The sequence below is a fragment of the Nestor notabilis genome, unplaced genomic scaffold, assembly GCF_000696875.1.
Source record: "Nestor notabilis isolate BGI_N333 unplaced genomic scaffold, ASM69687v1 scaffold34797, whole genome shotgun sequence".
NCBI lineage: Eukaryota > Metazoa > Chordata > Aves > Psittaciformes > Psittacidae > Nestor > Nestor notabilis.
In genome coordinates this window covers 13,852-30,031 of record NW_009937484.1, presented here as the reverse complement: position 1 = coordinate 30,031, position 16,180 = coordinate 13,852, and the positions used below count along the sequence as shown (strand labels likewise).

The following is a 16,180-nucleotide window of genomic DNA, read 5'->3' as shown; positions in this document are numbered from 1 at the left end:
TAGCATATCTTAAAACACATGTTTTGGCAGTTGTAAGATAAACTGTGTTTGCCTAACCTCAAGATATCAGTTACATCTAGATTGTGTCTGACAACTCAGGGCAGCAGCAGTAAATCACTTAAGACCAGAAGTTCACAGTTTGTAAAATGCAAGTAGTAGTTATCCTCACATGGAGATTGAATCCTAACTCTGGTCTTAAAGTAAATCTGAAATTGCTATTGAATTGAAAAGTACTTAGGGTGTCTCGAGCTGCCTGCAGGTCTGAACTGATTTAATGCTCAATACCTGCTTATACAAAGCAGAAGCTTGCTGTTTGTCCAAACCTGAGGCCAAAGAAGGTAGTGTGCAATACAGCTGTTCTGGATCTGTGGGGACAGCGTAAGGAAGCTTTAGTCTTAATATGATTGCTACCTTTTTCACGTTATTTTACTTGCTCTTTTTTCTTGCTCGTGCTGAACAGAGCACAAGCAGCAGCAGTCTCTTCCTTGTTAGGGAGTCAGCATATTTCCAAGAAAGTCAACATCTTGCCATTGTAATTTAATATACTAAATGATTAACTGAGTAAGATTAACAGTTTCATCTCTTAAAAATGTAAACAGTCTTCACTTGTCTTGAGAGAAATATCCTGGAATGTGAACTCGAGATGGTCTGATAGCCTTTTGTGTTATGGTAATTCACAGCTGTAGCCAAAGTAAACTTTTTTTTCCAGATTAAATATTTTTCCTGTGTTGTGATTATGAACCATCATCTCAATTTCAGTTGCATGATTTTTCACAAGTTACTCATTTATTCAGCTGAATCAGGCTGCTTGCTATTGCTTAAATTAAGAGTTAATGATTTATTTCCTTTCATGAAGGAATTCTATAATGAACTCAAAGCATACTATATCCACAAATGATTTAAGGAACCTTTAAAGCAGGTGGCTTTGTCTCTAAAGGGATGAGAAGAACTAGAAATGGAAATTATCTCTAACTTTAGGTTTTGGGCTTTCTTCCTTTGCCCTACTTCTGAATTTTCATCTTGTATTTGTGTTGCTGCCTGTGCTTGCTCACTATTTTGATTATTACTGTGGGGTTTTTTAACCTTCTGTCATCTTTCCTCTACCCCATGCCTGGTACTTGTAGCTCCCTCCTCCCTGTTGTTTCCAAGTCCTTGATGCTCTGACAGCAGCCTGTGCAGAGACTTACATCTCTTGTCTTGTCCCAGCACAGTGCTGGCGTGATCTCTGGGCTTACAAAAAGAGGTGTCGGTGAGATGGTTGTTCTCTCTGCTGCTGAAGATCCTGTTCCTGTTTCTGATTTTCTTTTTCTCTCACTGATTAAGCATTAAAGATTCTTCTGAGAAGAGCCAGAATAATAATTTAGGAACTTGAAAGCAGGTAATGAGTGAGATTTAGCCTTTATATCTGTGTGCCTCAAGAAAAGTGTTTTGTCACTAAAGACATCCTGTTACGCCTTTACCTTCTAGTCACATTCAGTTTAGCAGAGAGGGGGAATAAATCTTACAACTGCTTGTATCTTTCAGAAAGCTGCTTTAATGCAAAGCTATCCCTTCCTTTGTTTTCAGTCAAGATAGCATCTAAGAGACTTCATCTATTGTGTATTGTGTTTTTAAAAGCTCCATGGGAAATAGATGAAACTTACTGATCTGATTCACAAAGCTCAGATTAGAGCATCTTTAGCTCATGGGGCATGAAAGGAGAATTCCATTACTGTTCATTAAACATTTTGCAGGTGGTTCTTCACTCATTCCTTCCCTTTTGAATGCTTTTAAATTCTTACTTTACAGCCTTCTTCCTGTTGCTCAGAGCACCTTCTCTCCCTTTACCCTGTTCTGTGAACTCTTGTTGGTGTAGGAACTTCTGCCTTTCAGCCCCTGATACTAGAGTAGTCTCCAAATATTGCTACCGTAATGCAGTGCATCTTCATGTTTTTTTAATTTTCCTCCTTTTGATGCTGTCTGCTGAACAAATTGTTTGCATATTGTTGGCTGTAACCTATCCCATGTGCTCTTCAGTCCTTTAAATAAATCTGTCAAGTATGTATGGAATGTAAATTTTGAATAACATTTTCACATAAACTGTTCCAAAACTTAGTTCCTCTGCAGAGAGTCTGCAGTCTGTGAACTTCTGCTGTCCTTGGAAATTACTCTTTATATTCAGAGTCTGGAGGTGTCTCTGCAGCATGTGGGAGAATCCTTAGTTCTCTGTGTGAGAGAAGATCAAGGTTTTCTTGACTGGTCACGCTATACTGTGTAGCAGAATTTTTTGCCTCATGATATAGGTCCAATGGGAATATAATTATGGCCTGTACCCATATGTAGAGAAATTGCTTTATGTACTGCTGTTTGTGGCATCAACATAAGCAGGAGAATTACATCTGTTGCTTTTCAAATATCAAGAAAATAATAGCAAGAAGAGAAAGCATTCTTGTGTTTGAGTGTTTGACAATCAGTGGTATCATGTTAGTGTATTTCTGATTTATTCTCTTTGTTCTATGGTTTATGAGGCTTTTTTTAGTCCATTTAACGTTTAGTCTGTCTCTTGACATACAGCCTTTCTTGAATCCTAAGGATGTTCTATTTAAGGCAGCCATTCCTAGTTAAGTTTTTCATATACTTTATGTAAATTGTCATATTTAGAAATTGTTTTGGACCAAAATGTGTACTTAGTGGAAAAAAGTTACAGATGTGTTCTTACAAAATATTCACCAATAAGTTTGTATGAACTGATAGTCAAACAATTTGCAATGAGAACTGGGGCAGAAGGAACTAAGAGGAGGAAGGATTTGAGGTGAAGGAGCAAGAGATGACAGAGTAGTTTGGTGGCAGTCTCAAGGTAACTGCCTTTTTCTGGCATTTCTTAGAGGTGGTATTCTCTGTAGTTGCATTGAAGTTAGCTGTGAGTATTTCTGGGTTGCATAGTATGTGGGTAGAAAGAAGCAGTCAAGAAGTTTGGGGTAATTTGTTGAAGGTTTCTAATGCAGTTTCTTCTTTTCCCCCCTTTCCAACAGGGAACAGTAACTGAAGAGAAATCAAAGGCTACCCACCATGTTTATCCAAGTCCTACCTCAATGGATGATGGTAAAATTGCTTTCTAATTTTTAGGCGGAATTAGTCTTGTAACTAAATTCTGTTAGCAGTTACAAGAGCTTTTGCACACAGTGTGTTTCTAGCCTGCTCCTGACAGCCACTTGGAAGATATTTCTAGGATTAACAACACCAAATAAAATCACTGTGTCCTGCTTCTGACTACTGGGTGTAACAGTCACATTTTTAATGTATGCAACTTCTTCAGATTAAGGTGTGTAACACTAACTGCTCTTCAGTGATTGCATTGAAAATTGAGATACTATTTATTGCTAAATGCAGATAGACTTTTTTTGTTTTGTCATACCTAACTTGCAGGCTGAAGAGGAGCAAAGTTAAGGGTCTGAAAGAACTTAAAATAACTTAGATTAAAATTAAAAGGAAGCACAGTGAAAGTAGGGGGTTTAAAACTAACATTTCTATTAATTATTTTTTATTTTATTGCCTTCATGGTAGCCCCCAGTGCGTAAGTGTAGGTCAGAATGTTGAATGAAACACAATTGAGAATTGGCTAGGTGCTTGAGAGGTAGATGCTAAAGTAAGCAAGAATTAATACAGTAACATGTAGACCAGATACAGGAAGATTACAGGCTTTTTTTATAATGCAGTCTCCTTCTATATGAAGTACATAGGTTCCACAAAAGCAATTTAACAGCTGCATCTTTCGGCAGATAACAAAAAATTGCTCTTTATTTTTTTCATCTGAAATGCATTTAATTTTCTAGTGGATCTTTGCTCTCAAGTCTGAGTTTCACCGACATAAATACGCTTTTTCTGATGCGCCCTGGCATTTGATGGCCACTAGATGGAAGCGTTCACTTCTCTAGGAAAGTCAGATTTTACAAGCAAAAGTAGCGACACGACAAAAGGGAGTGGCTTTAAACTGACAGGGCAGATTTAGATGAGATCTGAGGACGAAGTTATTCCCTGTGAGGGTGGTGAGGCCCTGGCACAGGTTGCCCAGAAAAGCTGTGGCTGCCCCATCCCTGGATGTGTTGCAACAATTCTTAACATTAAAATTGCTAATGCAACATCTGTATCATGCATACAGAGCACATGCATGTTTAGACATGGTAAAGGTAATACAGGCAAGTGTATTAATTCAGGCCAGGCTGTTGTAATTGTTCTACAGTAGACTTCTGACAGAGATGATTGCAATAACTTACTATGACTGGCTATGGGAAAGCAAAATGGTGTTCAATGTGCTTTACAATCTGAATCTGATGCTAGATCTCTTTCCCCTTTGCAGATGAATGGTTGAGACCTGTGATGAAAAAAGACAAGCAGGTGCTGGTACACTGGGGTTTTTTTCCAGACAGGTAAAGAAAAGTGGGGGAAGCAAGCAGACCCCAAATCTTACTTAAGTTTTTTTGAAGGAAAAGTCTTGATTAAAACTTACCAGTAGGAAATACATGTCCATAAGCAAGCTGCTTCTTTAGCTTACTGAGCCTTACCTCTGCCAAATGCAGTGCTATGTGGTTAATGGTAGTGAACCCACATGGGGAATGTCCCAGCTGTGTGAGCATCAACTTTGCTCTTTCCTTGTTCTGCAGAACACAACAGGCTCAGACCCAACTCAGGCTGGCTCATCTAAAAATTTAACCAAATATACAGTACTGCATTCCTCTTGTTTTGATTCTGAGTACATACTGCTCGTTATGAGACAAGCAGTGGTTGTCCTACAGAGTATAACCATACAGTAATTTAGTCTCGCTACCATTTATCTCAATGCCCAAAGCTTGAAAAGACTCAATTGTTGGCTTAAAACCCATTTGTGAAACCAGCAGATGGTGAAGGTTAGAAAAAGAGAGTATTTTCCTGCAGAGCCATTGGTAAGGTTGCAAACTGAACCAGACTTTTAAAGGGTAGAATGAGCCTTTCCTTAAAGTTCATAAGACTTTAAAGCCAAAAGGGAGAACTAATCTCACCTAGTTGAGCGTTCTTGGACAGAGAGGTTTCACTCCGTGGGTTGCCTTTAGTCAAGTACAAGTGACTGTTGAAAGCACATATTTGAGAAAGCTGTCTTGTGGTGCTGGATGGTGTTAATAGGTAGTGTATGTATAGTTAGTAACTTAAGTGTATTTGTAATAACGGGTTTCTGAGTTCAGGTTATGGAAAACCTCATCAGATTGATAACCCAGTATTGACTTCTGTTTAAATAACTTCTCCTGCTGTGCATGCACAAAATTGTCATGAGCCATATGCATATTTTGGTGGAAGAGTGCAAACAGTCACACTTAAGCTTCCTTCTTTATACACATGAAAAAACTTTATTTTTGTTTATGTAATATCAGTAGTCAAATTTGTGTTGACTCTATGTATATGTATTTACAAATCTCAGTATAAACATGAGGAATGCTGTATACACATCTTTACTTGCATACGATATATCCTAGTTGCTCAGTGCATGCCTGGTGTAGATTATAAAGTATTTTGGCTTTTGCTGCTACTGAATGTAGTTTCTTAGTACTTACAGGTTTTTGAGGGAATAGCTCGTGGAAAAGTGAGTGTAAATAATAAATGATTTCTACAGTGGTAGGATTGAAGGAGAAGATACATACTCATTTCTTCTAGGAATTCAGTAGCTCTTGCTTTAATCTCCTCTGAACAGAAACAAGTTAATTAACTTAATGCCAGGGTTTGACAGGTGACTCAGAAGCTGCATTTATACCCCTGAATCAAGAGAGTAGATTTGCAATTCTAAGCTGGAGATGGCTTTTAAATTCAGAAAGCTAAAAATGGGCACATCTTAAAATGGCTGAATGAATATTTCTGCTGTTGATCTCTCTGGATGAACAGCCCAAGGGACCAATTTTATTTTCTCTTGCCTCTTCTCATTAGCTATGACACTTGGGTTCATGCCAATGAAATAGATGCTGAAATCGAGGATCCTCCAATTCCTGAAAAGCCATGGAAGGTAAGTGTCTCTTAAAATAGTTTCCCAGAGTTACTGTATTGGTACAGCTCATGCTTGGGTGCTGCTAGATAGATGTTTTAATGTGCTGCTGAGTAACAATGGCTGTATTTCCATATATATGGAAAAGCAGAGGGATATGTCTAGAGCCTAAATGAAAATGTCTAAAACATTTCTTTGAGGAGGAGTGCTGTTGAAAAAAATATTTTTATTTGTGAGTGAAAAGGACAGATTGATGCATCCCTTATAGTGCCAAAATTACCATTTTGGCCTGGCTTGAGGTGTTTTGCGTTAAAGTTAAGTCTTTCCTTTACTGCTGAAGTGTGGCTGTCTCTGGGATGAAACCTGACAGCTCATTAGAAGACATCATGGCCTTATACAATGTTTAATGAGAGGAAGTGAGGAAGATACCACACTTCTCCTGCAAGGACAGACTGAGAGAGCTGGGATTCTTCAACGTGGAGAAGAGTAGGCTCTGTGGGCATCTTGGAGCAGCTTCCAGTGCCTAAAGGAGCCCACAAGAAAAGCTAGAGAGGGGCTTTGGACAAGGGCAGGTGGAGACAGGACAAGGGGGAATGGCTTTAAACTGACAGAGGGGAGATTTAGATGAGATCTGAGGAAGAAGTTTTTCCCCATCCCTGGCAGTGTTCAAGGCCAGGTTAAATGGAGCTTGGAGCAACCTGGTCTAGTGGAAGGTGTCCCTGCCCATGGCAGGGGGTTGGAACTGGATGGTCTTTAAGATCCTTTCTGACCCAAAACAGTCTGTGATTCTATGAATCTCTGAGGGTCACATCTCTCCTTTCTTTATGGAAAGGTTCAATTTTGTGGTAACTTTGCTCTTAACTGATGTAATGCTGAAAAAAAGTCAGTGCTTATCAAACCAGCATCAGCAGCCTTATTTAGGTTTTCTAAATAATTAGTTTTCTTTGTAGAGGAATGATTTGCCTTTCTGATTTATTTCATTACAAGAGAAGAATAAAGAGCACTCGGAATCAATCAGCAGTAACAACTACTTCATTGTTCTATTATTGGATTTAATCCTTCGTATATTTCACGTGATGTTGTTCTGTGTGTATGCTGTTGATCTGAATAGCAGAGTTAAAGAGCAGCTTGGGTCACAAAATAACTTATTTGTTCAAATACTACTTCAGGTTGTTACCTGTAAATAACTGGAACACATGCTTTTTGGGTATAAGTCTTGCTATACACAGTAAGATACAACAGCTTGATAGATTATAATTCTAAAGCTAAAGAATTTATTTTCAGCTATATAAACTAGAACTCTGTTTGAAGATGGATACTTTAAGTTAAGATTGTCAATCTTTCCAAGATACAGCCAACTCTTCCTGATTATTTGTGGCACATCTGCTGAGGTGATCTGTATATTTAGAAGATTTTGACGGTAATTTTCAGCATCCAAAGTATGCTTTTAATGTAGAACTGTTACCCTAGCTATGAGAACTGACCTCGCACTTCAGAAGGCTTAAAAATGGCTGAGGAGCAGACAATGCATTCATTAGACTTACGTTCATCCTTTTTTTGTATTGTGTTATGAAACGGTCATTGGTTATGTGTAAAAGCATTGCAAAATATTTGGATGTTCAGACATCGATAACAAAGCTGCAAGTATTAATCCAGTGAGGTCAGTCGCAGAGTTATTTTTTCAAAACACATTGGGATGTTGATACGTTGTTCTGTTCTTTAGGTTCATGCCAAGTGGATTTTGGACACAGATGTATTCAATGAATGGATGAATGAAGAGGATTATGAAGTAGATGAGAACAGGAAATCAGTGAGTTTTCGACAGAGAATCTCCATGAAAAATGAAGAGGTAAGTGGTTTTCTGCTTAATGGGTGACTGTCTCTTGTAAGTCAAAATTTTGACTCGGAAGTTGCTAAACTTAAGCTAGCTGAACAGTTTAAGGTGCCTGCGATAACGTAATATAGTTTAACTTTCTTCTGACATGTTTCTTTGATTCAGAAATGTAAGTGTGCACTTTAAATATAATCCCTGCCCTCTTCCCCCCCACGCCCCACCCCTTCCTGAAGATGGTAAGAGATAGGACCCACTCTGTGCTTTCTCATAAATGAGGCCAGGGGTGTATTAAACAGCAGCAGTTCATATTTGATTTCCAAATTCTCTACACTTGTTGAAACTAATTTTCATATCCCTCCCAATGCAGGAAGCTAGTTAGGACTCTGAAAACATGTTCATTCAACCTGCACATCAGGCTACTCACTGGGAGATCTCTCCTGTTGAATAGAATATATTGAACAAGTTGCACATACACTTTGGTTTGTTTTAAAATCACACTTAAGTACAAAGCCATTGAAATCACATTTCTTAAGTACAAAGCCATTGCAGCTTCTGGGGGGGATGGCTGTAGAAAATTAAGGGATTTTCACATTGACAATTGGAAGTATTCTGGAGCAGAATGTGGTGTGTGTTGTGGTATTATTGCTTTTAGCTTCTCTGTTGTAGGACATATTAAGGAAGAGTATAGCCTACAGCATTTCAATAACTGTAGTATTTGGGATCAGCTAACTCCTTCACTTCTCTAACAGCCTGTCCGTAGTCCAGAGAGGAGAGACAGGAAAGCAGCAGCAAGTACACGGAAGAGAAAGCATTCTCCTTCTCCACCCCCCACTCCTGTAGAGTCAAGAAAAAAGACAGGGAAGAAAGGGTGAGTGTCCAAGTACTGTAATTTGATGCAAATTTTCTTGATAAAATGTGCTACACAGGGATCTCTGTCCACTTTCACTTGTCTCTCCTTAGATTACAGTAGAATAATTATTTCTACAATAGACTTGAGTGATTTTGCTTGTGCAATATATGTAACTTCTTTACTGCTCTGTAGAAATGTATTGCCTGCGGGTGGAGGAGAATCTAGTGCAAATTGTTGTATTATCTCTGTCAGTGACAGAGTTCATTGTTGTGTCAAGAGTAGAACTTGCAAAATGAAAAGTTGCTCAGCTGCTTCTAAAGTAACTCAATCTAGTCCTGTTAGCGCAGTCATGCAATACATGTACACTTCTTGAAATAGAGCTCCGGAAGTTACTGTGTTTAATTGAGGAATTTTATCTGCATAGCAAACTATTTTGAAGTCCACTTCTCAAATGCAATTTTAACAGCAGCATTTGTGGCCTGCAGCCTAGGGTTTGTTTTTTTCCAATGCTAATTTGATCTCTTAACCAAAAAAGTGGCCATTATTATATCCAAATAAAAAGCTTATTTATGTGGGTTTACGTATGGATATGGAAGGGAGCACTTTTGAGCTAAAAATTTGGGTCTTGTTTAACAGACCTGTTAGGCTCTAATAAGACAAAACTGGAAATTTATCATTTGATGTGAGAAAAAAATTACTTGATAATCTGAATTACTTTTTTATTCCAAATATAAAGCCTGAGATAGATTTTTATAAGGAGAAGTTTGGGCGATTCTGCATTTGTTCCCAAAATGGCTTCTTCGGTACACAGAATTGGTTGTACAAGCCAGCCTCTTTCATCAGATAAGGCAGTGTGCCTTGAAATGGTCTTTTACCTCTTCTGTGCAGCAGCTGCCCTTATTAGAACTTTGAAAAGAATGTAAGTGAATCACTGGGTTGGAATCAGTATTTATATATGGTGTTGGTCTCCAGTCTTAAAACAGTGGAAAAGCACTTTTTTTTTCTTTTTTTTTTTTTTTTTTTTTTTTTTTTTTTTTAACTTCATCAACTCCACCAGCACCACTCCTACAGTGTTCATGTTTTCGTAAGTGTTTTGACCCTGTCCTTTAATCCTAATATCTGAAGAGTAACATCAAAATGAGAATATCTGACAGTTGCAGTTGGCAAAGAATTTGTTTGATCTGTTTTAGACAAGCAGCCTTATATGGGAAAAGGAGAGGGCAGAAAGAAGAAGATGAACAAGAAGATCTTACAAAGGACATGGAGGATCCCACACCAGTACCTAATATAGAAGAAGTGGTACTTCCCAAAAATGGTAAAATATGCATACACTGGATTCTTTGAATATTAAGACAATCGCTTAAACTGCACTGAAAAATACACACATTTTGTCAAATTTTTGGAATACTTTGTGACTGTAGGGCCAGGTGATCTGTACCTATCTAAATTTATTTATTTATTTATTTTGTCAGGGATTTGGATGTGATATCTGAGAAAGAAAGCAGATTCACCTTCTTTTTGCTTTTTGAAATACGCTTACAAAAATTCACTTGAATCGTTAGTTTCACCTATTTTAGATTGCTCTCGCATGCTTTTTACAGAGTTTGTGTTTTGGGAGGTGGAGTTTTCTGGAGGAAAATATTTGTATGCCAAATACTCCAGATAAGTAGTGCATTAAATGAGTGGAGACTCTAGCAATGTGCCAAATGCATTCAGTTATTAATCCTTTTCAGAAAAGTGCTGATCTGCGCAATACCTGTTAAGTAAAGATAAATCTGAAAAATAATTCCAACTTCTTGGCACCAAACTATTTAGGGTGTCACACCATTTGTTTTTTCTTGCCTGGTTTGAACTTGGATGTGAGAATTGTGTTGTAAAAAAATAGGAAAAGTATAGTACTTGGTATACTAAATGCATGAATAAAAGCTGTTTTGCGTTCAGATATGAAATTCCCAAGTAATCAAACAAATGCTCTGTTGTACTCAACCTGCACAGATGAACTCTTCTGAACTGCAAAGACATGACCAGCAAAACTGTTAATTGATAGGATAGTAAAAGCATGCTAGACTTTGGTAATTTTATCTTTTGTGGTTACTCATCAGAGTTTCAATCTTTTGTAGTGAACCCAAAGAAAGACAGTGAAAACACGCCTGTGAAAGGAGGAACAGTAGCAGACCTTGGTAAAACAAACACACCACCCTCCAGCTCCCCCTTCCCTAAGTTTTATAGTAAAGTCCTGCTTGCGGGCCAACAGAGTAAATATTTTGCATCTCTCAATTTTAAACGAGTCTAATTCTACTGGTTTACTGAATTAATTCTGTTTTCATGTGTATTCAAGTTGCAAGTGAAGCTCTTTCACTTGCAAGGCTATTCCCATGTAAGCACCTTTGTTAATATGACACATAAGCTCTTTCCTGGCAGAATTTTTCTTACTGGGAGTCAAGGTGAATCAAGGTTCCCTGAGTTTTGCTAAGCCTTTGACAGAAGAGGTACGCACTAGTGTCCTGTATCCTATTAAACAAGGCTGCATCTAGGGCACTGGGGGAGGTGGTAATTAGGTATGGATTCCGAAGTGTGGAAAAATTCTAATTATCCTTCCTCTGTATTCTTATCCATTCCCTTGTCCTGGATAGTTGAGTGTCTGCATAAGGACGAGATTGCTGTAATGATGTGTGGTCCGCTTTGCTTTCCTCCTCATTTCCCTTCCAAACCAAATGAAATGCTCTTTCCAATTAAGCAATTGCATTGCTAGAAAGGCTTATGAGCAATCAGATGCTTTTTATTAGTGTAATTCTAAATGCTTCTGCCCTTCAGATGAACAGGATGAAGAGACGGTGGCAACTGGAGGAAAGGTAACAGCTGCCATTTCTTACTGAGTTTGATAGAAACTGAGTTTATATAGTCATAGACAGCTTGGGTTAGAAGGGAGCTTTAAAGACCATCCAGTTCCAACCCCCTGCCATGGGCAGGGACAGCTTCCAGTACACCAAATTGCTCCAAGCCCCATCCAGCCTGGCCTTGAACGCTGCCAGGGATGGGGCAGCCACAGCTTCTCTGGGCAACCTGTACCAGGGCCTCAGCACCCTCACAGGGAAGAACTTCTTCCTCAGATCTCATCTAAATCTTCCCTCTGTCAGTTTAAAGCTATTCCCCCTTCTTGCTCATTGGTGTCTTCACAGCCCTGTGTGAGCAAACTCGTGGGTCTCTTCACCCCCTGAGTGGAAGCAAATGCAGGGACATGCAGAGTTACAAGTTGAACTTAGCATCTCCTCTTCACAAGGGAGAAATATCCAAGACCAGCTTTAAGATTGATCAAAGTGAGTTTATCCAATCAAGAGCTTAGTGTAATGAGGTGTAGTTTTGCAGACATGAAACTATTACTGCTGACAAGTGTCTGCCAGTGAAACTAGAAGTAGTGAATCTGATTTCCTTTAATGCTCTTCTGAGGAGCAAGAAGGTTAATGGGGAAGAAGTGACTAAAAATACAACCAGCTTAGACAATACTAAAGATTGGTGCAGTGTCAGTAACTGGAGGTGGCAGCAAGAGCTAGGCTGAGAGCTTACAGAGTACTCTACACGCATTACATGTGGTTGCAGTATATTGCAGAATTGAAATGCTGTGTCTTCTGCTATAGTTAGAGCATACTTAACTGTATAAACAGGATGCAAACTGTGCTCTCACTGTACTGCAAAGTGTGCACCTCAGATTTGAGAGCTGGCTCTGTAAAAACTTCCTGGCCTTATGCTTTCTGTAGTACTTTGTTACGATTTACTATTTTTATGATGACATAGATTACACTTTCTCTGGTGCCTGAGGTTTTCCCCACTGACCAGAAACTGCACCAGGAAAAGTTTATTCTGCACAGGATTGGAAAGCACTTGTTTCAGGATAACTTTGTACTGACTGAGAGTTTTTTAGGTACGTCTCTTGCAACCTACTCACCATTGTATTCTCTTTGTGATACAGGAAGATGAAGATCCTAACAAAGGTGATCAAAGTCGGTCAATTGATCCAGGTGAAGATAATGTTACAGAGCAAACCAACCACATCATTATTCCAAGCTATGCATCTTGGTTTGATTACAACTGGTAAGAAAGTAATTGGGAACTGGGTGAAGACTTAGAGCTGTGGGCCTGGTGTAGATGAGGAAAGGCAACTTTGCATAGCTCGAGCTAGTTGAGGTTTACTTTAAAGCAAGGTAGGTGGCCTCTGTGCTTCAATGCCTTCTCTTATAGAAGGTACAATAATAATAATACATCCCTACTGAGAAAATCAACAGTAATAACATCCCTACTGTGAAAATTATGACAGTGATGGTGTTTTGTCATAAGATCACTCTTCTGTAGCGTGTGCAAGTGCCTTTTGGGAGTGACTGGTAAGTAATGATTAGTTAAAAACTCTTTGATCAGTGCATTTGTAGTAGTAAATGGTGTTCCTGAGAGCTAAACGAGTCTGAAACACCGCTGAGAGACTACTGAAGCACATTTGAATAAATAGAATAAACTTCATGTTGCATTGTACGTGTTCTTGTAAAAGGCAACCTTAAATCATCTCTGTGGTGGCAACAGTGGACATTACAAGGTAGCTGGAAGCTTTTTTAATGCAGCTTTGCTTCTTTAATGAAATAAGCAAATTTCAAAGGGTCATGCTAGAACACCAGGGTTTTTTAAAAAAACAAAACAAAACCCTCTCTATAAATGTTCTTTCTCAAAATAGTCTTTTTAAGGTGTGCAGAGTACTCAAAGATTATTTTATATTTGAATCTGAATTGTTTATATACATTATATACAGTCTGAATTGTGTATTTCTGTTACAGCATTCATGTGATTGAACGTCGTGCTCTTCCTGAATTCTTCAATGGAAAAAACAAGTCCAAGACTCCAGAAATGTAAGTAAAACATGTGAGTATAGGTTTATAAGAGTGCAGCAAGGTAAAGGAGCTTCCAGTTTCATGAATCCTGCAGTCATTTTAGTTGTGCATGTATTAAGCTTATAGTAGTAGGGGCATAAAAGGAAAGAGCACCTGCACCACCTCTTCTTGTAGTTTGATAATGTATGCGCATTATCAAACTATAAGAGGTAAGAGTTTCAATATCAAAGTAATAGTTAATAGTGATGTTATCCAGGAAAAATAAAACAAGTTTCTCCCAAGTAATACTGGAGAAAATTCATGAACTTCATGTGGTACAAGGCATGATCATCTTCCAAAGACATCTCAAAAATGTCATGATGCTATAGAAACTTAATAATCATCCTTTTTTTTCTCTCTCTTCTCATGCCATGCTGTATTTTTGAGACTTGGAAGTTTTGTATATAAGCATTGATCACAGAGGTTGTTGTAGGATGCTGTGTCAGACTGGAATGGATTTTGCACAGTTATCTGTGTTGATTTCACGGTTCCCTGAGCAACTGATGGGTAATGCTGGAAGTACAAGTGTGGATCAGAAAATGAATCTTCACAGGCCTGAGATGTAACTGTGTTCTCGCATACTAGGTAGTCTGATTTAGATCAGAGAGCTAGAGTTGTGCATTGCCAGAAGTAGTATAATTTTTTCTTATATAGCTGTTCCAAACCCTAGAGTGACACTTTAATTCTGGACATGCCTATTAAATGCAGATGGCATTCTCTCAGTTGAATTCAGATCCAGTTCATACCTATTCTAACTCTTCGTGAGATCTGGTATCTACTGCAGAACTTAAGTGTTATTAATTCAAAAATTATTCACACACAGCTGTTTAAACAGCTTAAACAACTTCCCTGAAGCTGTTTAAATTAAATAATAAAAAAGGCAAGCTGATTATTGTCTTGAGGTATTACAGGTGTTTTCATACCTTACATGGTGAATTTCTGACTTAGAAGTGTAACAAAATAAGCTGCTGAGTTTGCATCAAATACTGATCTTGAGAATCTACAGCAAGGCTTGTTATGTGCATTAGTAAAAATACACCTGCCCTTCTCTGAGAATTGTTGTAACAGTAAACTTAATTATTCAGAGCAATCTTGAAAGGTGATTGATTGATTGATTAAAGGAAAATGGTGAGCATCATGCTTTTGAGCAATGTGCTTGTTTCTGCTGAAATAATAATCCTAAAACATGAGAGTTCACAAAAAAAACCCCATAAATTTGAACATCAAATTGGGCGGAGAAGAGATTCACAGAGCAGCCCTGTGGAGAAGGACTTGGGGGTGTTGGCTGATGAGAAGCTTGACATGAGCCAGCTTCAGTGTGCGCTTGCAGCCCAGAAACCAACCGTATCCTGGGCTGCGTCAAAAGAAGCAGGATGAGCAGGTTGAAGGAGGTGATCCTGCCCTTCTACTCCGCTTTCGTGAAACCTCACTTGGAGTATTGTGTACACTTCCAGTGTCCTCAACATAAGAAAGACATGGAGCTGTTGGAGCAAGTCCAGAGGAGGGCCACGAGGATGATAAGAGGGCTGGAGCACCTCCCTTATGAAGACAGGCTGAGAAAGTTGGGGCTGTTCAGCCTGGAGAAGAGAAGATTGCGTGGAGACCTCGTAGCAGCCTTCCAGTATCTGAAGGGGGCCTATAAGGATGCTGGAGAGGGACTCTTCATCAGGGACTGTAGTGACAGGACAAGGGGTAATGGGTTTAAACTTAAACAGAGGAAGTTTAGATTAGATATAAGGAGGAAGTTCTTTACAGGGAGGGTGGTGAGGCACTGGGATGGGTTGCCCAGGGAACTTGTGAATGCTCCATCCCTGGCAGTGTTCAAGACCAGGTTGGACAGAGCCTTGGGCAACATAGTTTAGTGTGTGGTGTCCCTGCTCATGGCAGGGGGGTTGGAACTAAATGATCTTAAGGTCCTTTCCAACCCAAACCATACTATGATTCTGTGATCATTGTATGCCTGTCAACTTGGACAGTGGAACTAGGCTAGTTGTGCTGACTTTCTCTTCACATCAAATCTTAGTCTTGTTACAAAGCCGCTTTTGGGGATTTTAAACTAGGTTTTGGTTTCATTAACTACTAAATGAAGCATTTGAGGTGTCTTCTCAGTATGTTTTCTTAACATCAGCGAAGTTGTGTATTTTTCATACACATAATTTCTTCAAACTGATTTTTTTTTCAATTTCTATTTCAAGCTAATGATGGTGGTAAACCATCCTGCATTGCTCTTTAGCAGGTGAACAGGGCAGATTTCAGAGCGTTCCTGTGCTTGAATCTCCTCTTCTCAGGTGTGACTTATTTTGTGAGAATTCTAAGTTTTTTCAGTCTGGAGAAGAGAAATTTGGGAGACCTTATAGTAGTGACCCAATGCACAGAGAGATTACTGAGAAGATGGAGTCAGGCTCATTATGTGTGTGGCAGGACAAAAATAAGTGAAATCAAAACAGAGCAATTTCTATCTAGATGTAAGGAAAATTTTTAATTCTGAAGATGAAGTACTGGGATGGAGCCTCAGGAAGTTGGGAACGTTCTTCACTGGAGTCTTTCAGGTCTTTCTGAAGAAACCCCTAAGCAACCTGGTCAAAATTTGGTCACAAAGCCCT

At 38.9% G+C, this 16,180-nt stretch overlaps 1 protein-coding gene across 1 annotated transcript in view; it reads left to right on the top strand.

Annotated features, from left to right (window-relative positions):
* Positions 1–16,180, top strand: part of LOC104409065 (SWI/SNF complex subunit SMARCC1) — a gene marked incomplete at its 3' end in the record, with an annotated part of 38,613 nt that overhangs the window by 10,773 nt on the left and 11,660 nt on the right. The window contains exons 6-15 of the mRNA XM_010018845.1: positions 3,012–3,081; positions 4,337–4,406; positions 5,929–6,004; positions 7,707–7,832; positions 8,567–8,685; positions 9,858–9,982; positions 10,788–10,847; positions 11,482–11,519; positions 12,635–12,756; positions 13,485–13,556. Coding sequence (XP_010017147.1) covers positions 3,012–3,081; positions 4,337–4,406; positions 5,929–6,004; positions 7,707–7,832; positions 8,567–8,685; positions 9,858–9,982; positions 10,788–10,847; positions 11,482–11,519; positions 12,635–12,756; positions 13,485–13,556 — 878 coding nt within the window. The remainder of the gene's footprint in view (positions 1–3,011; positions 3,082–4,336; positions 4,407–5,928; positions 6,005–7,706; positions 7,833–8,566; positions 8,686–9,857; positions 9,983–10,787; positions 10,848–11,481; positions 11,520–12,634; positions 12,757–13,484; positions 13,557–16,180) is intronic.